Source organism: Pyxicephalus adspersus, chromosome 3, assembly GCF_032062135.1.
Source record: "Pyxicephalus adspersus chromosome 3, UCB_Pads_2.0, whole genome shotgun sequence".
In the NCBI taxonomy this organism is placed as follows: Eukaryota; Metazoa; Chordata; class Amphibia; order Anura; family Pyxicephalidae; genus Pyxicephalus; species Pyxicephalus adspersus.
The window spans coordinates 56899307-56920376 of record NC_092860.1 but is presented as its reverse complement, the minus strand read 5'-3'; the positions used below and the strand labels follow the sequence as shown (position 1 = coordinate 56920376).

General features: G+C 37.7%; 1 protein-coding gene across 2 annotated transcripts in view; it reads right to left on the bottom strand.

The window, feature by feature from the left end:
• Positions 1–315: 315 nt before the first annotated feature.
• Positions 316–21070, bottom strand: part of ARID3A (AT-rich interaction domain 3A) — a 43262-nt gene continuing 22507 nt past the window's right edge. For both annotated transcript variants that reach the window (XM_072404787.1, XM_072404789.1), the window contains 6 exons: positions 11768–11840; positions 10051–10234; positions 9264–9514; positions 8873–9133; positions 7118–7210; positions 316–4382 (listed from right to left, as the gene is read on the bottom strand). In XM_072404787.1, coding sequence (XP_072260888.1) covers positions 4243–4382; positions 7118–7210; positions 8873–9133; positions 9264–9514; positions 10051–10234; positions 11768–11840 — 1002 coding nt within the window. In that variant the 3' untranslated portion in view covers positions 316–4242. The remainder of the gene's footprint in view (positions 4383–7117; positions 7211–8872; positions 9134–9263; positions 9515–10050; positions 10235–11767; positions 11841–21070) is intronic.

Genomic DNA, 21070 nt, shown 5'->3' with positions numbered 1-21070 from the left:
GTTTTTGTGGTGGCACCGTAAAAAGAACCATCAAACAATTCAAGCTTGCTTCACTGGCTAAAACAAATAGTGCGTTCATCAAACACTTGACTCAAATGGCATTGAATACTAGAGAACATAATTGTCTAGTATTTACCTTGTCATGAAGTTTCAGGCAGCAAAACATATTTCATAACAGCAAGATTGACTGCCATGTGTCAGTTTTATTTAACTTGAGAATACATTTAAGGCTTTTTGTGGCCTCACACCAAAAGACATGTTATGCCCCATAAAAAAAAAAAAAAAAAGTACAAACACACACTGAAACAATAAGACAACATTTTAAAAGATTTTGTTTTTAATATTTCATCAAGCTCAAGGAGTTACAACTGTTTTTTTTTAAATATTCTGAAGTTTAAATACAATCTGCATAATGTTATAAAATGTAAACTTTCAGGGTTTTTTTTAAACTTTTTTTTTATACATTAGACTATTTATAATCACAAGGCTTATACCTGTAGAATTAAAGGGGAAAATAATATTAAAAAAAAAAAAAAAAACTGTGAAATATGTTTCCAGCAATGCGAGCAATTATACCCACAAAGTTTTGAGGTAGAGAAGTGACATTCCTGAGTGTAACTCCATTTACACCAGAAGGGCTTGCAGCATGCACTGACTGACGAAGAGACACAGGCCACTCTGGTATAAACAGGGTCCAAATAATTCATCTGCAAGGTTTTGTTTTCACCACTAAATGCCATAGCCCTGCTTTACCCAGAATAAAGAGATACTGCCCACTTCCTTACAATATCCCCTTCCCCATTTTCCTTTAGACCGAGCAATAAATTCACAGGACTACAGGACAACGTGGTGAAATTATATTGACCAGAGTAGAGAAAAAGAAAAAAAATCCCATAAAGCAGAAAAAAAATGATATTTCACAAACATTGCTAAATAATCTACTAACCCCTAAAATACAAACAGAAAGCCAAGACAGAAAAAAGAAATGTGTCCAATGCTATTGGACAGTTCTTGGGTGTGCCACCATTCCCAGGTTAAATTTGGCTGGGCATTATCTCAGCACTTCAGAATGATGTCAAAAGAAGGAATTTAGCGCATTGGGATAAAAAAAAAAAAAATGAGTGCTGCAGATGAGCAAAAGCTTAAGTCAAACGCATGTTTAGCTGATGCAAAGGTTTCCTGAGAACAGACAATGCACTAAGACAGCTCAATAAAGGACTAGCAATACTATTAGAACTATTGACAAGGTAGAATTTCAAAGCAAGCATATAATTTTATTAAACCTAAATGGATCAATATGAGTTAATAGGTACTAGAATTTTTTTTTAAATTTGGCCTCCTACTCTAAAACCCAAAGTATGTAAAATGAGCAGTGTAGTTAATAGTTATCTAATGTACCTGTAGTGAACAGTGAAGGGTGACATAATGCAATGACAACCTGTTTTCACATCCATGCACGTTCTCTGGTTTGTATCGGTAGGAGATGGGAACACTAATATAAGATCAAACTTAAAATGAGTAAAGCCCCAGAACCCATATGGTATATCATACAAATACCCCCTACTGGTCTTCTCCCTGAGGCAGTCAATAGGAGAGAGTAAATTTATATAGTACAGCACTGCCTCCAAAACTATGTGTGGGGACAAAGAACGAAGTCACAAAAAGAAAGAGTCAAAACTACCCGCTTAACCCCCAGGCATAGAAGACAGAGCCAGAGAAAACAATATATCCCCTGAGTTATAATCCAGCTCAGTCTGATTCACATGGAGCAACTCATGTAAAATACACACACACACACACACACACACACACACACACTATATATATATTAGAGAAAATTTCATTAAACTATCTATCCCAGCCCAATTATTAGGGCATGAAGGGAAAAGCAGCGAGAGGATGAGAGGAGGTGGAGGAAAAACACACACACCCTGAGTCTTACAATACCCTGCCCAGCACACTCTCTATCCATAAGAATATAATCAATATTTAGAAAAAAAAATTCTACTTTTAGACTTTTTCTGGTCATCATGATTCATTGGGGATAACCACCCCCAAATAAGGCCGCTCTTTGACATCTCACACTACATTTTTATTTTGGTGCAGCTAAAGGGCTTCACGTTAACTGGTCTTTGGGCATAAAAAAGGCTACAGGAAATATATAAGGGTATATACCACAAGATACCAGTCTCATAATCAATGTTGCTACCAAAGGGGATTTATATATAAAATAACATTCTGAAATTCTTTAGTTGTGCATTATCCAGGATGTGCAGTATACAAGATTCTATAGGTAACAATTCAGCATACTACAAAACTTTTTATATTGTTGAGTCAACTCAAACTCATTTCAGTATTTGATAAGTCCTTGTTTGACCACCCAATGGTCCCCTTTAGACTTCAGTGACAAAAATGACTGTTTGAAATACTAACTTTGCCAACCATTACCGTGAGCAATTACATGGGGTCTCGGTCTCTCCGACTGATTTTTTTATATTTTCTGTTACAAAGAATGTAACAAGGGGTACAAAGAATGAGGCATGAAACTCCAAGGCAGGCTGGAATATGTCCTCAATATGGATAAAATTCCAGAAAGGTCTTAACCCAGCAGTCTTAACCTGAAATATTACTATTAGCTGCGTTGCAGATTTAAAGTAATATACAGCTTTTTTTTTTTTTTTTTTAAGGGGCTTTTCCATTTTTACTTGCTAGGATATTTAGAACATCAGGAGTAAGTACCTACATTTAACTTTCTAGCAAGTAGTTAAGATTTACCAGTGGAACATCACACAGTGTTGCATGTTTATGAGCAAAATAGGTTTCAAAAGGTTACACATAATCTGAAGCTAGAAAAATCTTCAGGGAGGGGAGGCAGCAGAGTAAAGCAGGCTAAATTGTACAGCATTTGCTTACTAGATCTCAGGTGTGCTAGAATTTATAGAAGCCTTTCCATTCCAACAAAATAATCCGTGTCTGTTGAGGTTAAAAAATAGAATATGTCACTTCAATATGGAGGATTACTTTGAAACATGCATAAATATAAAGGCAAACGTGTCCATAATATAACAGATGCAATTTCTCCATGATACAGATTAAACCTTCTGGTCAGCCATCCAAATGGCCTCCATTATCCATTTCGTATTTCAGTGTGAACAATCAAGTCAACTGTAGTTGGGAAAGATGTGAAAATTCATACAGCACTACTGATTGACCTGCACAGGTTATATGGTTGGGAAAGGACAAACCAGCCATTATCTGTTGTCCGTTAATGTTCCAGAAATTCCTGAATTCCATACTTTGCTTTCCTCAGTGCTTCACTTTCCATCCCAGCCACCTGTTTTCAAGAAGATAGAGCAATGTATTGCATTTGTTTAGCCAGCTGAGTACAGAAAACATTTTAAGATAAAAATGTGTTAAAAGTGAATAACCTGCTTTATGGCAAATTACTTTTGCCAACTGATATGACCCGTATAAAAGTTGGGGAGGGAATCAATGGAATGGTGGAGGCTACTTGAGGTTCAGATGCTGCCCGAACCCAAAAACATCAGGCAACCACAGGAATATATTTAAAAAAAAAAAAAAAGCCAAACATTCAGTGGTCTACATTCCCTGCTCCCCCCGATTACATTCTAGAGTCTGTGAGGGTGGGAATGGCCAGACCAACAAGCCTAATAAAGAGCAGCAGGCACATCCCAACATACAGATAATCTGTGCCCCTTAGAAGTCCAGCGTCAAGGAAACAGCAATATATATATATATATATATATATATATATATATATATATATATATATATATATTTATTTATTTACTCCTTCCTTTAAGAATAAAAGCCATTTAAAAAAAATCTTAAAATCTTTCTTTCTTGGTATTCAAAGTTTAAAATAAGAAATAAAATTGCATGTAAGTAGGAACCTGACAGCAAAGATAGGGTAAGGAAATGGGCAGTGTTTTTGTTGTATATGGAGGTAATAAAAATGTATATTTATCTTGTTGCAGTGCAAGAACTGGTATATGAGGTATATGAGTTTTCACAAAAAGACAAGGGTCTGACACTTCAGACCACATACTGGCTTGGCCCAAATTCCCTCTTAACCCTACTATGCATTACAGGAATTTCCCACCAACAAGAAGCAATAAACCTGAGTGTAAAACACAGAGTAATTTCTTTTTTTTGTGTTTTGTTTTCATTTTTTTCCCCATTTGTTTTTGGCGTCAGCTGTATTAGGATTTGGCGGCACTGTCAGGGTGAAGAGCTGTTGGAAGAGGGAGCAGAAGGTGGAGCAACTGACGTGCTACTGGCCCCTCCCATACTGGCAGTCCGGGTGACAGTCCCTTTGCCGATTCCAGGCGTTGAGGTAGGAGATTGAGCAAACAGCACACCTAAAAAGGAAGGCAGCAAAACATTAATTAAATTATAATTGATAGAAAAGTATAATGAAAGATGTTATCAAAGATTAAGCTTCAAAAATGAAAGATACAATAAACTCCTTTAAAAAAGCAAATTTTTTTTTAGCTTTGTCCAATGAAATTTAAAAACTTATCACATAGAGGAAGAGAAAGGGGGTTATGTTTTGTCAAGCCTGGATTTGCTGGGTATACTGGCAACCAAAGCTGATAGTTACTAGGAGTAATCAGACAGGTAGGAGGGATTTTTGCACAATGGGAATCGCCTGATCCTTTCTGAAATAATAGGCTGTCTGATCGTGGATTTTGTGGAGGAAGTGGAAGTTCCACTTTAAAGCAACCATTTCCTATATCAACATTTACAGGAACTGCTGCCAAATATGAACTACTACTCCTGTTACCAATATGCCAATAGAAAATTATTAAACAAAAACTCTGCTGCTGGATTCACCCAGATCTGTCACCACTAGGCAATACATGGTCTTGTTGCCTTTTATACTGTATAAAGAAGTTTGTCTGCACATCCTGAAAACCTTCACCATTCTGTGGGAATCAATGTGTACCGGCTTAACAAAACAAAATTTTAAATATCCAATTTTCTGATAAAGCAGGCCATGAAGGTACCACCATGTTGTCCAGGTGATTTTTACTTGTGCAAGATGCATTATTTAGGTTAATGGTAAACGCATTAGTTTACCTCAAACTCAAATCATGCAGATTTAGTAAACCTGTGTTATTTATTGTTATTGTTAAAAAAAAAAAAAAAAAAAAAAACCTTTTTCAATGAATTTAACCTCCTGGGCAGTTACCTCAAGCATAATTCGGGGAAAAAAAAATTGCTGAAAGCATTTACCACAGACTAGGCCCGGGGTAGCTAAAAATAGAATCAAGCGTTACAGTGCAATCTGATCGTTACGCAACAATGTATGACAATCAGATTACAATGCATTGTCCCCGCAGCTCCTCCTGGGTTTCCCGGTGACGTTGGTGCGTGCGGGAGGCGGGAAATTCAAATAATAATTATGTATTGAATTCAATCCAATACAAAATATATTTATGTGGTTTTGCCTATAGGTATGTGACGTTGGACTCTAGGGAGGCGTTTTAGAAAAGTATACTACTATACAGTATACAGAATTATTGCATTTTCAGTATTTTTGATTTATTTATGCATTCTTGGTTAGGCTTGGTTAGGTTTTTATTTAATTTTATTATTAAATTAAATTTTTTTTTAACATGATTGTGCGTGTTTCAAACTTTATTATATTCAGGATATCTACTAGACCAGGGGTTGGCAAACTCCGGCCTTTAGGCTAGATACGGCCTAGCCGGTAGCTCGTTCTGGCTTTACGGCCCCTGGCCGATCCGGCCTAATGCTGGCGGATCTGCCAGGGGGTGTTAAGAACTACGGGAGCCGTCCCCTTGCATTGGCTTCCCAATTTACCATGGTCGGCGTTGATACTTCCGCTGCCGCGGTAAATAGGGAAAGTTCCTGAAGGACGCAATGCATAAGGAAGGGAGGGATTTCACTTTAGGGGGCGTTCCCTGGTGGTGGGCGTAGCAATTAGGGCGGGTCTGGCCTAGTGTGCTCCCGCCCACCCCATAAATGACCTAGTGGCCATAAAACTTTGCCGACCCCTGTACTAGACCCTTGTTGGGACATATTTCAGTTACAGGTCTACAATAAAAAAAAACAAAAAAAAACCAAAAAAACTCATGAAAAACAGTGTACCGCCTTTGGTACAGAAATCCAGACATCAGTGGAACGCCCAGGAGGTTAAGATATACATGGATCAGTGTAGAAAAGATCACCTTTATGTAAATTGTGTAAGTATCTACAGTAATGTTATCAATTACAGTTGCCTGTACAGATCTGCTAGAACTGGCAGTTGGTCCATTATAACAACTTTTCCTACCCTGATATAGGGAGAACTGGAGAGGCCCCAAAATGAATTAATTACCTTTTTATGTGTAAATAAAAAGATTATCTAGAATTTCAAAGACTTATGGTGCTTTCTCCTATTTATAATTTATTTTATATAAACAAAAACAGCAAACTAAACTTTGTCCTAATTATATACTATGAATATGGGCAGCACGGTAAATCAGAGGTTAGCACTCTAGCCTTTGCAGCGCTAGGTCCCAGGTTTGAATCTCGGCCAGGACACTGCATATGCATAGAGTTTGCTGGACATTGGACAGGGCATGGACATTACAAAAAAATAAAAAAATCCATTAAATTTATTAGACCTCCCCCCAAATTGACCTTAGACGGTGGTAATGACATATGGCTATGGTGGGGACGTTAGATTGTGAGCCCCTTTGAGGGACAGCTGGTGACAGGACTATTGACTTTGCAAAGCACTGAATAATATGTTGGCACAATATTAATACTGGATAATAATAACATACATGAACAAAGAATAATGTTTTATCTCTATTCACTTACACCCAAAACTGCCTCAGTTATTTGTTTGAAAAAGCATGCGACGCCTACGCTATAAATATATTTTTGTGGTACTAGACCACAGTGCCAGGTTTACTTGCATTCCAGATTTGAAAATATGGGCTCCAATCATGGCAACATTTGTATGCTGGACCTCTATGGTGCTAGAAATTGGGGTCAGAAGACATTCTGTCAAAATCAAGATGCTCCAGAAAATCAAATACAGGAGGTCAGATCCAGTGAACATTAAGCTCTATTGACTCACCTGTGTATACAATGCCATTGAGCTCCACAGACATACTAATACTGTTTGTGCCATTGGTAGTGAGATTAACAGCAGAGTCCTGTCTGCCCTCAGCTGAAATAGGAAAAAACAGTTGTAATACATCATAAAAAAGGAACAAAAACAATTCAAACTGAATGCATGAACAAAATATGATCATATAGTTCAATGTGATTTATGATGTAGGACCACCTGCAACATAACTTTATTATACCATATACTCTAGAAGAGGAGTTAACAAGTGCATACTGGGCTAAGTGCTACCCTTGTTTGTGGAGAGTTAATGAATTATCAGATCACTGTTCAGCAAGTTCAGGCTGTGTGAACCACAAAAAGCGCCGTCAGTCAATCTGTATCTGGAATTCTACATCAGTAGACATAAGCAAATGTTTAAAAGGCAATGTATCACATAACTGTATAGTGTTATCCAATACAGCTGTGCAACTCTCTGACTAGAATTGGTATTTGTATATGGCATCATGGCAAACTTGCTTGGCAAGGAACCCTTCCAGCAATGCTATGTCAGCACTACCCTCAGTTACTTTCATCCTCTCTTGGTTGTCTTCAAGGGTTCAGAGCCTTTGGCCATCTTTCACTAGGTCCAGAAGACCAAATTACCTAGCATGCGCATGAGAGTTACTTTATCCCATTAAAAAGTATGATTAGGTGTGTACACTAAACCATGCATGTGTGGCTTTATTGTAGGGTCTTAAGATTTATATAAAAAAAAAAAAAAAACAGCCAGGCAGTCAGGACTGTTAAGCACTTTTTATTGAAATGACTTTAGATCTGCTTAAAGCTTTCAAATTTCAGACCTTTAGCAAACAAACAATTTTGAACTTTATGTGTAAAATGACAGAAAGGGCTTTGATTCAGCTTAGTTGGACCCTGTTCACCAGTAAACAAGGCATAGAATATAATAGGCTTCACAGGGATCATTTTCAAGACTAACCTAAGTATCTGCAGACTATTGGTAAATTAAAACCATTAAGGTTGGGTCAAGTTCACTTTCATAACAGAAGAAATTGGAGCAAAAGGGGGAGTATATTTTTGCAACACCTTGCGTCAGCAAACAAAGTGAATTCTAATTAATATAAGTGGGACTTGATTTTTACTAAATATTCTATACAGATTAGAAGATACTTGTGTTAAGTAGATGCTAACCAAAAGCCATGCTTTTTATCCAATTATTTTTAGGTAATAATTTTTAAACTTGTAAAGCAGCTGATAAGTTTCTTGGTACCATTAATATAGATATATTTTCTGACACAGATCATGTAATCCAATCTGGTAAAAGAAATAGTATACCCTTTTTTTTACCCCTAAAGAGCAGTGGAACCAAACTGGGGATATCGCCATAAAGCTTCACAGTCTCTGTCACCAAGTTTCATTTCAAATCAACATCTATACTGCATGAGAACAATCTAGAAAATGATCTAGGTTTTATTAACTTACAAACTGTGGTATAGGTTTTATTAACTCACAAACTATGGTATAGACATATTTCTGTAAGTTAAAAAAAAAAAAAAAAAAAAAAAAAAATAATAAAAAATTGTGGGTTTCAATAAGCTATAAAGCAGTTATGAGTAAATGGCCAATTATATCTAGTTTACCTAACTTCTAACAGTATTTTTCAGCTCATCTTTAGCTAGTTTCAATTTGATTTACCAATCTGTAAAATAGGCCTACATGTAATGCATAGCCCTGCAATTACTACCAACATTTTAGATGAATTACCTTGGCTGTTAATGCGGATATTCATAGGAAATTGTGTGGTCATGGCCAGTAGGTTCTGTTGGATGGCCCGCTGCACCAAGCGCTGCTGTTCCTCAGGACCCAGTGCCAACTTTTTTTCTGGAGGCTCTCCAGACTCCAACTTTTCTCGAAGCTGTTCTAGGGCTGCTGCTTGGGCAGCCACCTGAGCTGCCACCATAGAGTGTCCAGTCAAGCCAACTGGGATCCTGGACGGCACAGTAAGGGACAATGGAGATTCCTCCTCTGAAAAGTGAAAAGCAAACAAGATCTTTGCATGTTGTACCCCCTTTTTAAATCAACATTAAACATGGCTCACTAACTGACCACATTTATTACAGCTATATACCGATCCTATATCTCTACAACCGCTTACCCTTCTTGATCTTCTGGATTGGGGTAAGAGAGCTTCCATTTGTTGCAGCACCTCCTAGAGCCATGGCAGAGACCTGCATCTTTGGAGAGGAAAGAATACTTGGAGCTCCACTGGGGGAGTATGTGAAAAGGGAGCCTCCAAAGCTCTGTCTACGACCTTCCCGACGGTTACTGTCAATGGCTGCTTGCAGTTCATTAGGATTACTAAGGCCTCTCTTCTCACATTCATAGGGGTATAAATACTTCATGTATCTGTAAAAGAGTAAAAAGAATGGTTGTGTATTTATTCTGATCACATTTAAAATATACATATGAAAATAAAAAGTTATAAAGAATTACATGAACCACTTCTCTAGATGTTGAACTTGATGGATTTTTTTTCCAACCCAACTATCTATGTAAAAAGAAGAACTAAAGAATCAGACTTTTCAGGAAAAAATACTAAAATAAAAAGTACAATTAAAATTTGTTAGGAGAGCAGAAGGACGGATCAAGATAAATTCTAAACACATGTTGGTAGCCATGACTACAGAAATAGAGGACAATAAAAAAAGGGAGAAATCTAGCTGCAAACAGCAAAGATACAGTTGTAGAAAGTCACTTGAATAATGGTGTTCTAGAGTGCCTACTTTTTACAGTTGGCATTTATTACTGAAAGTATAACATCAGGATAGTGAAAAGGTTTATTCATGTGTATTAGATGATGGCAAACTGCAACTGCACATCTTCATTTACATCAATGTCATAGTATGAGGTTAACCAGACAATACCACGATAATTGTACTCACTGTGTGCGCAGGGTAAAGGCCGCACTGGTGATTGAGGTTGGCAGGTTTAGGCCTTTGGTGATCTCTCGCCAAAGTTTCTTGTTGATAACTTCAACCAGCCCTCCCTTTTCAGTGACCAGCACATACAACATGTACAAATCTAAAACCTGCTTGGCCATGATAGGAATCCGGTTCACAGGGGTTCCTAATGGAAAGACCAATCCAGAACATTGTCAGTGCTTTAATAGCATTTATATATGTGACACAATATATATATGTTATACCCAAGTGACCTAAATCACAGTACATTGCATTTTTACACATTCCCAAACAGACCATTATCAAATCTGAGTACATGATACTTAAATCCCCCCCCCCCCCTTATGCTACTAGATATAACTACAGTGCTTACAAAATTAAAGCAGAAGTAAACTCGTTGGTGGGTAGGGAGCGACTGCCAAATCAGGAGTATGCACAGCGTACTTGCTGATTGTGGCACATACTTACCTTGTGCCATAGCCCTGAAGCAATGGCTAGGGCTGGCTAGGACTAGCATTTGCAGAATAAAAGACAACAATGGGAGTCTCCATGCATCTCTCAGAAAAGGTTTCCTATGGTCAGATAGCCAACGTTTAGAATATTTTAACATTTTCCCCCAAGGCTTAGGTCTGCTTTAAGTCAACTACAAATGGCAGACAAAGATAAATAATTATTACCATTTCAAATGCAGCATTATGCATTTTTCTAATTTACCTGTAGATTTATTAAAGTATAAGTAAGCAACAATTAACTTGTCTTATTTCTACCCTTTCATCAACTGACCTTTTACCACTAAAAAAGGTTTGGTTATATGTATCAATAAGTAAAAAAATACCTGTTGATCTTCGGGAACTGTCCTGTGCACATTCCTGTCTTATTCTAAGTTTGATTGGTCTCCCAATTCTGTTCTTTGCAAAAGAAAACCAGGCAGGACAGCATTAACAAAAATGCTGTGTTGCCAATTCTTTATAAAAATTAGGAGCCAAATGTGTTTTGTTTTTTGGTACTGGTATGGTCCTTAAATGGGTAAAAACATGGGGAAGTGTGAATGTATAACATACTTTTTTTAGGCGAAATAATGTACAGTAAACAAAACAAATTTGAAGTGCTTGCACATAATAAGCCTGATTTTGAGATCAAACTACAAAAGTTTCTGCTTTACTCCACATGCCTTTTTTACCAAGACACATGTCAGATAAATGCTTAAGAATGAACAAAAAGTTCCAACCAATTTTCTACTAAATACCATTGCTTAAAATACTACCACCTACAATAATTTGTACCTTATACCATGACTAATGTACTATATACTTAAAAAAGCTTTTATTAAACAGTAAAAGCCATAGGTACAGCTCATTGTGAGAGTGCACTCAGGGGTGGGGGAGGGAGGTAGTAATTAGAAGTCAAGCATATACCCAGAGACTACATATACATGTTGTGCTAACAAGCCCTACTCCTATTGCCAGTAGCCCAGCATACTCCTCTAATTACTTTGATGATAAGACCAAACATCCCCTGAGGCTAGAAGGCATATGTGTTTATGTGGGTGGTGGAGGGGTCTGGAATGCTGCATTCCCAGGTGAGTCCGGTTACATCAAACACAAGTTCCCAGAAGGAATTCCTACACCAGCCCACTCCCTAACCAGCACCCCTACTTTTACACCATATGCATGTAGTGAATGATAAATACAGTACTTGCCTCTTTTCTGCATAAAGCTGAACAAGTCATCCAGAAATTCTTTTCTTTTTGGGTCCCCATCCAGTTCATAGAGTAAAAAAAAAAAAAAAAAAAAAAAAAAAAAAATTATAAGAAGACATAAATTACACTTGGGTTGATTGACAGTACAAAAAGGAGTCAACTAAACAGCCAAATGACATTTGCACAAAACAAATATCTGAAATGCCATAAACAATATTTTTTTCAAAAGATGCAAACATGCACTGGAGTTCAAATTCACACATTGATTGCCTTTAATGTTTTTAAAATGTTTTTGCATTTTCAATTACATGCATTGATGCACATTTTTGTTCACATAAGACAGGAGTAAATTAACTTGCTTCCCTTAACATGTTTAGCATTGTGAGGAGTTGGATTGCCATTCAATGCATATAGAATGTCCCATTTTGACAAAGTGCACACCAACTAAACTGTTGGAAACAATGGATTTTGTCTGGTATGCACAAGATGTGAATGAACCCTAAATATAGCAGTTTGTCAGTAAAACAATCTTCTCCATATAAAAATACATCAGGGAACTTTTATCACTACAAGAAACATACTTACTGCATTTACTAGAATACTTTGTAGAACAATTGCCAAATGGGACGCAATCAAAACTGTTTTGGGGTTAACAATAATTAATTGAAAATGAAAAGCCCATCCATTAAATTTCAGATTAATTTCCCACACATATTCTATACAACACCAGACTTTTAAGTGTTAGGTCATTAAGTTAGAGGATCAACAAGCTTGAATTTTAATTCTCATGTACATTCACCCTCAACGATATAGAGGGGGCACAGGAAATAGAAAATGGTGAACCAAATCTGGCCAACACAGGTGCTAATCAGCATTTGTACAATAATGATGATTCTTTTGGCTTTAAGGGAGCTGGAAACTCAAAACCCAACAACTGCTTTGCAAATTATGCAGTCTGAATTTTAGTCCACATCTGGCTGCCCATTCAGTTTGCCACATGTAAAAATTATACCTTGCAGAATTAAAGAAAAAAAAATGTCTAAGCTCCATAATCTTTAGGGAGCAGGGGAGACAGAAAGCAAATAAAAGTGAACACATCCTTAACATCTGCTGCTACTGTAAAGGAGGAAATGAAAGCAGCAGACAGAATGAATGAGTCAGAGATACACAGCAGCTTTTGGCATACATCCAGCATCTGTCAGTGGGGTAATAACCTGAGGGGTCTTAGAGTTCCCAGGAAAATTTGCAGCATTAAGTACCCCAACAACAATGCCACTATGACACAGACGATAGTATGACGACACACGTGTGTAAGCCGGTGTTTACCTCTGTGGCAGGAGCATGCAGTATTGCTAAATTGGCACGCAGCCACTCTAAAGTGTGTAGATCTGCCAGAATCTCAGTGCAGTCATTTACATGAGAAGATTGCCAAAAACGATTAGCTTGCAAGTTTAACTCCTTCTCAACATCTGTTTGCATAAGCGTGCCTCAAGAGGCTCAGGGACACACACAAAGAAAAGAGGCAACAGATCAGAACCAGTCAGCACGACAATCTAATTGATGGACAGCAAACAATAAGAGATCCCTCTCCTGCTACCAACCATTCCACCAACCGTCATTAACTGCAGGCTATTCCCTGCCAGGAGGTAACCTGATATTTATTGCTAACATTTAACATGAGGACGATAAAAACACAACCGTGCAGACACTACAGAAAAGAACACAACTAGTTCTTTGCTATTAATGTATAAAAGGTGTTCTATAAAAATGTCATATGTTTTATTATAATCATTGAGCAAATCAAATACAAAATTTAAAATCCCAGAACCTTTGACAATTTTATCAGGTTGATAAATAAATACAGTAAAGACAAACATGCTTTCTACCTGATTTAATTATGTTAAATAGCACGTATGCATGTAATACAATTACAAAAAGGTGTACAAAAATGTATTTCAATAGGCCTTGCTGACATGTATTTAGGGGTACTTAAGCACATTATTAGCTAATGAGTGATTGCAAATGAAAACTGGAAAAAGATTAATTTCTGAAAACAACATCTTCACATGTGACAGTTTGGTGAAATGCACCTCAAAAGGCACACTATAGCAAAAGAATAAATAAGTTGGTAAGCTGTAGGGAAGGGAGAGAGAACAACTCTTGCAATGACTTTAGTTCACTTATAGTATATTTAAAACTACAGGTTCATCTAACATCCCACCCCTACCACCCAACCTGTGTGTTTTATGTAGCGGAGAGGGGTGAGGACAAGAGGGAGGCACCTGCTTGATCCTCCCTATTAGAAACAATAGCTATGGTCCCTGGCGGTCATTTAGTGATCTGGCACAGGGGATCACTAAACAATGTGGCAGCTGTGCCAATGCTAGGCGATTTTAGAAAAAAAAATGCCTCATTTAGCTTTGGTGTGTTTTGAGGCATTTTTTTTTTTCTATAAAAGCTTTTATTTTGGTTTTCTGGCTTTGCTAAAGTGTAAGCATAACCCCTCCATGTAGAAAAAGCCCCTTTTTGAATCAAAGCTAAAGGGGTGAAAAAAAAACCAGCAAATGCTTTCAAAAGTTTGGAGCGCAGACAAAGCTATTTGAATATAATCAATGTCATAATTATGTGTTCTTTACAATAACATACATGCAAAAATAACATGATGGAATGAAGACTAAATGAATTGCATGGACACTAGATAAAATTAGCTAACCATCATTCTTCTCTTAGCATTGTTTAGAACAAATACACAGCTAACTATTACTGCTACAGAGCACACCAAATCACATCAGTTTCTTCCCCTTTTAAATGAATGTAACTGGGGTTATGTAGTACATAAATATGCTGTTAGGAACCACAGATATCTATGGGTGGTCCGGCACACACGCAACTAATAGATGGGAATACAAGAGAACAGCTCATCCAAATGTCAAGTTTGTAGTAGACAGATTAGTGTTCTCCCCAGCTCCTTTTAGAGCACCACACGGCACTTTTTGGATGGTTACATATGTGTAGGAAGTAAAACCCATGAGATCTGGCTAAAAACGGTTAGCTTAATATGGTTAGCTTAGCAGGATAGTCCTAATAAAGTTGCCTAAAAATTAAAGGTCAACTTTATGTGACTACAAGTGTCCCCCCCCCCCAACTCCTTTATAGCTGAGTGGACCACCTGGAACTTTTCAGTAACCACCCGGCTGTTTTTGAGTGGTTACTATAACATTTGGTCACAATACAGGGGTTAATACCTGCATACAGCTTCTTGATACCCAGCTTTTTTTGAATTTCTTGGGAGAATACTGGACTACATGGTTCAGGTGTGTCAATGTATACTTGGCCTCTGTGTATTAGTACTTTATTATGCCAAAACTAAAAAATTATTACACTCTCTGCCAGAGATCATGTAATCTAGACTGCCTAGGCTGAGAGAATACCAGCAGCAGCTCTATCAGTTAATTCACATTTTAGACACTTGATGCTATAGGGAACAGTTTACGTTCCAAATACAATGTTTTTTTAACTGATAATGCTTTGTTATCTACAAACAATTCTCGTGCAGAAATTAATACATCCTCTAGCTGCAAACTGATCTAAAGTCTCTTTAAAAGAACAACATTTATATGAACCAAAATAAACCTTGCAACTGCCTCATGACAACACGGAGAGCTTGCATTTACTAACTACAGTGATCTGAGCCCTTCCCTCCTCAAAAGCAAGGATAAATAAAAGATGAGAACGGCTATACACCACTTCCCAGGATTAATTATTTAATGAGCTACTGCAGCATCAGCTAAACGAGAAGGTGGAGGTTAGAGATCAAAATAAAGATATGGCAGTAGAGGTGGGCTGGGGGAAAAAAAGTTATTGCTTAGTGAAACAGATGAAGGGTGTTCAAAAAGTAAAAAAGGTAGTGAATATACAGAAGGGAAAAAACAGTTACACAGGTGGTCTGTGGAAATCACAAAACTTCTAAGGAAAAAAAAAAAAAAAACAGGGCATTTATCTGGGGCCCTTAACTGAAAAACTGCTTGAAAACACATGTAAAAATAAACAAACTGCCATTGCGCTTCATGGACACAGTCCCACAAGAAGTCAATCATTCATCCATTAAATGTACACACAACCCCCAACCCCAACTTAAGCATACATCCGGCCTTTATTTCCCACAAATCCATACCCCCCACCCTCCACTGCACAGACCAGTCTGTCAACCTACGCTCAAGCACAAGCACTTTAAAGTGAACATAAAACTGATATTATCACTTACCAGAAATGCTTAAAAAACAAAAAACAACAATCAAATACAAATAATATGTGTCACAAAACCACATTTATTCATTTAACAAGTATTCCAGAAAAACACACCACAGTTACATCCAATGCACATTTAAAAGCTCACAAAGATGGATATTAAAAAAATAAAGAAATAATAAAGAAACGCTTTATTGATAAAAATGTGGCTGTGCACACATGAAGACATGTCCAGTAATGGGTGGGGTAGGGACACAAGTTTGGTTCTGAGCTTTTATTTTTGGGTGCATTTTACACTTACTATTTGTAGTAGACCTGGCAATGGAGAGGAGCCCTAACTGTGTAAGCAGACCGTCCATTTTATTGGCAGGCCCACTGTAACTAGACATGAAAGAGTACTATGCAGCTACCTAACAGATAGAGGACAATAGCCACTTTTTTTTTTTGCTTATGATCCTGTGCAATTACTGGGCCAGTCAGAAGGGGACAATTCATTGTGACCCCACCACTCTTGGTAATTCGTCCCACTGGCTAACACATACTGTAGTGACGTCTGAGCTGGCAGTAGGAAACACAGTGTTCAATGGGGACACACACAAAGTGTGTAAACACTTGCAAGTTAAATAGGTGGCTTTTCAAGAAATAGGGCACAGACGAAGTATATGATATATACACTTTTAAAATGTATGTTGTATGTAAGTGGATCTGTGCTGGCAGGTTTCCTTAAAAGGATTGTTAGTCTGACCTTCCACAACTTATCTGCCTTCATAAGACTATAGTTTAAACACTGTATTGTTCACATTCAAATATTCAACCTTTAAACAAGATAAAACATTTACTATTGATACACACAATATTAAACAAAAGCTGTGTTATTTTAACCATCGGCAGTTTGTTGGTAGCACAAATAAATAAATAGGCAGACCGGATGGACCTGTTTGTGGAACTGTGCTAATACTGGAACCATTGGTCTAAGTACAGAAAGCTAGGTCGGGAAACTTCCAATATCTTTTAAGACAACAACTCCCTTCTAACCTAGTCCTGGGCAGTCATATCTAAATTACAGCTCATGAACAACAGGGTTTTTATTCTAAGAGATAGACTAGTGAACTTAATTTTGTATTTTTTTTTTGTCCTATACATAACAAAAGCCACTAGTGACAAATATTTTCTGACTTAAGCTACGTACGTACACACGTCAGATTTTTATCGCCCGATAATCGGCATCGGCCAATTATCGGGCGAAAATCTGCCGTGTGTACAGTCGGTGTCGTCCATCGTCCGGACGACCGACCTGCCGGATCCACGGACGATGGACGACAGCCGATCCTAATGCAAGGGAAGGGGAGAGCGCGCAGCAGGGTGCCGCTCCGTCGCTCTCCCCCTCCCCTCTCTATAGAGCATGAACGGTGCTGTATGTACAACACCGTTCATGCATCGTGCACTCCCTTGTCGTTGGAAAGGATCGTGAAAATTGGAAGTGTGTACGCAGCTTTACTCCATTCAGAATGGTATTTAGGTAGTGACGATAGGATGCTTTATGCAAAATGAACAGTGTAGGCCAAATGAGGCCACCGGAACCTTGCCTCAGGTAGCTTATTTGTTAAGACTTTGCTTTCAGATGCAACTCAAGTTTAAAGTCAAAAGAAGCCTGGAGAACATTGCTGGCTGATCAGCCTTCAGCCTGATAAGTGATGTGCAAAGTATATAGAAGTACATGATGGGTTGTTACTGTCTGTATGTGAGATACTTCAGATGTACCCATTCCATACATGGTGTGAAACATTATATAAGCCATATTCTTCTGTGATGTGCACTATGTTAAGCTAATAACCATAGTACTGTCAAATTATTTGACTAAAGTTATGCATATCACAGAGACCACCCATAACCAATCTGCTACACAAAGCACATTTTTGCTGGATTTACACAAGCAGGTATCCTTACAAATCTAAATAAGGCCAAAAGGAGATAAATGAACCGAAAGGCTCTGCACACACTAGTGAAGTCATAAATGATCAAATATTCAAATATTTTAAACAATAAAACAATGTATCACAAATATAGTGTAACAATGATGCTGAATGTTCTCTAGCCAACCCCAGTCACATTTTAATAGCACCCCCTACTACTTATGCAGCACTGACTATATGCACAATTAGGAAGTGGTCAGGGTCTGGTTTTATTTGGTTGCAGTTTTAATAGCTGGAAGGGAGGCATTTATTAATAAAGCTGTAATCTTATAGTAAATAGATTCTAGAATCTGTCATGTTTCTTTTGTTTAGCACTGATGTGCTGCTTGAAACAATTGATAAATATCCCCCAGGAAGTCTGATGCTGACAGCAACCAATCTGTGTGTGGCCATATTATTAACTGTACTAGAAAACTGACAAAGGTATATCTGAATTCTAATCACCATCAATACATCATCTATAGATTAAGCATCTATCCAAGAACCCCCCAATCCTAATGGCTTGCCACAAGCACAACATTTTGATGACATAAGCACGTACGCAAAGAACAGCTTCTTTGAGGCCACTACATTGGTGTGTGCTGAGTGAGCAGGAGGTGCTCTGTGTACATAGGACATGGATGCAGGGACACGTGACACTAAGAATCTGAATTCCAAAACTCACAGTCATCAGGAGGTGGGGGAGGGGGGTATGCCTTTGACACAATACATATGAAACATACATTGACTAAAAACTCTTTTGGCGCATCATGAAAATAGCAGTGGCTGTGCAACTTTCCCACAGACTGTGTAAACAAAGATTAGGCTTTTTTTTTTTTTAAAAAGGATGCATGCCCAGAGTTCAGACTTGAAGGGTGCAGCATATTTCCTGTATTTCATTTGTGATAACCATTAAACAAGCTTTGTTTTCTAAGTATTATTCATTGCTTAGCTACCATGGTGTTGTGTAGTAGTCTTTTCTTGAAGCAGTCAGAACTACACCTGCCCATACAGACAGACTAATCATGTCGGTTTTGCTCTCAACAAATGGTGTATGAGCCATGAAAATGAACCAAACAAGTGCTTTTACACATGCCATCAGTGCACAAACAAGTATTTCTGAATGGCAAGATTTGCATACACAGACCACAGCCAACATGAAAAAAAAAGTTAAAAAATGAAGTAAACCTGGCAATACATTACAAGCAATGAAATCTTCTCTTAGATTGTAAGCCATTATGGGTAGAGTTCTCCCCTCCTCCTGTGTAGTTGTTTGTATTTGTGCTGTGTAATATATATTTTATTTACTACATAATTATACTAATCTCTTTATAGACATTTATTTAAAAAACAAAATGCATTACCTGCTAAGACAACCAAGAATGAGGGAAAAAAAAGCTGGTCACAGACATAATGTAATTTGGTTCTGCTGGTAGGGACTAAAGCTTAAATGTATGTACAGTGTGTGTGTGTGTAATATATATATATATATATATATTAAAATGCATAATTACCAGGTGCAGGGGAATGGGGGTGGTCAAGAATGTAATACATTTCTAGTAAATGCTATAGTTTTTGGCAGATCAGAAATATTACTATTACCTGCTTTTATTACTACAAAGCAATATGGATAAAAGTAAGGAGATATCTATGGGACAGCAACTAGATTGTCAAGAGTTTATCCCAAATCAGAACTACACTCATTGTTTTCAAAGTATCCATGGCCTACTTGCCAGACTTGGACAAATTTTTAAGCCCTCAAATGACTGGCGTTATTGCCAACTACATGTGTAGAACCATGGGTCCAAACAGAGTCACGTTCCACCTTAAATAATACACTTGAAGAAGTTTGTGTTCAAGGTATTGATTGCCCCCAATGAATGCTTTTACCGAGAAAGAATCAAAAAGAAACGAAACTGGTTCCAACAGAAAATCCAACTGAATTTGCCAAAATCTTTTCTTCAAAGTGTTAAGTAAAGTCTGTTAAGTCTTTGATAAAGATTGCTTGAACACTGAATCAATTATTAATTGCCTTTTTGGTATAGGTGAACTTTTCTGACTCACAGCGTTGTCCACCTATGCCCAAGGGTGGCCATAGATGAGCTGATAATTACAGGTTATTCTTCCAAATTTTATGCATTGTTTGCAGTTATCAGGTAGTTTCTGGCTACCTAAAGGGGGATTACCAGCATGCCTCCAGAGGTCAGAGGTGCTTGTTATCACTTGCTGGAAGATTTTACTAAAAGTGAGGCCAACCCTTGCCAGCAGCAGAGGAATATAGCAATATGTCCTTTGTTTTAAGGAACATGTTTTACATACAAGCAATTTTCTCTCTGCACATCACTCTCAAATTTATGCTCATTTATGGTAACCATCTATTAGCCACAGTTGACAATATGGCAGTTTATGGTCCGCATGCTGCTACTTTTTCAGCATTTGATATTAATGGGCTACCAAATATAGGAACAGTCAGACAGTTTTTAGTACATGTTCATACATCACACTTGTAAACTTCAGAGTTCAGAAGCATCTTCTTTGGAAAGGGGCAGAGCAGATCCTAAGACCACCGGATTACCAGCACAGAAGTTATCAGGACAGGTTTTAGCAAACTGCCTGGCTGACTTTTCTTTCTCATAGTGGGTAAGTCAGGATACCCAGACATGAGACTAAGGCTATGTACACATGTCAGATGATTCTCATCCAATATTCGCCTCAGGGCAACTGTCCCGGCAGATCGCAATCCAACTGAAGGTGAGAGCGCAGCAGGGTGCTGCTCCGTTCTCCCCCTTCACACATGCTCCAATATCATATGCATTCTCATTATAAATGTGGATGGACGTCTTGTAATAGCACAACCCCAAACTAGGCTCACTAGGTAATTACTCTTTTGTGGTTCATGAGTTTCCTGAAACTTTTTATGAAAAATTAAGTGTGGAAATCATGTGCAATAGCAGTATCATTGTTATCATTATCAGATACACTTTTAACACAAAATAAGAGGCTCCATTTTTCAACTTCGTCACCGTATCACAATGACTGAAGTCCCCAAAGGAAGACCAAAGCAGGCGGCTTCAATATTTATATATATATATATATATATATA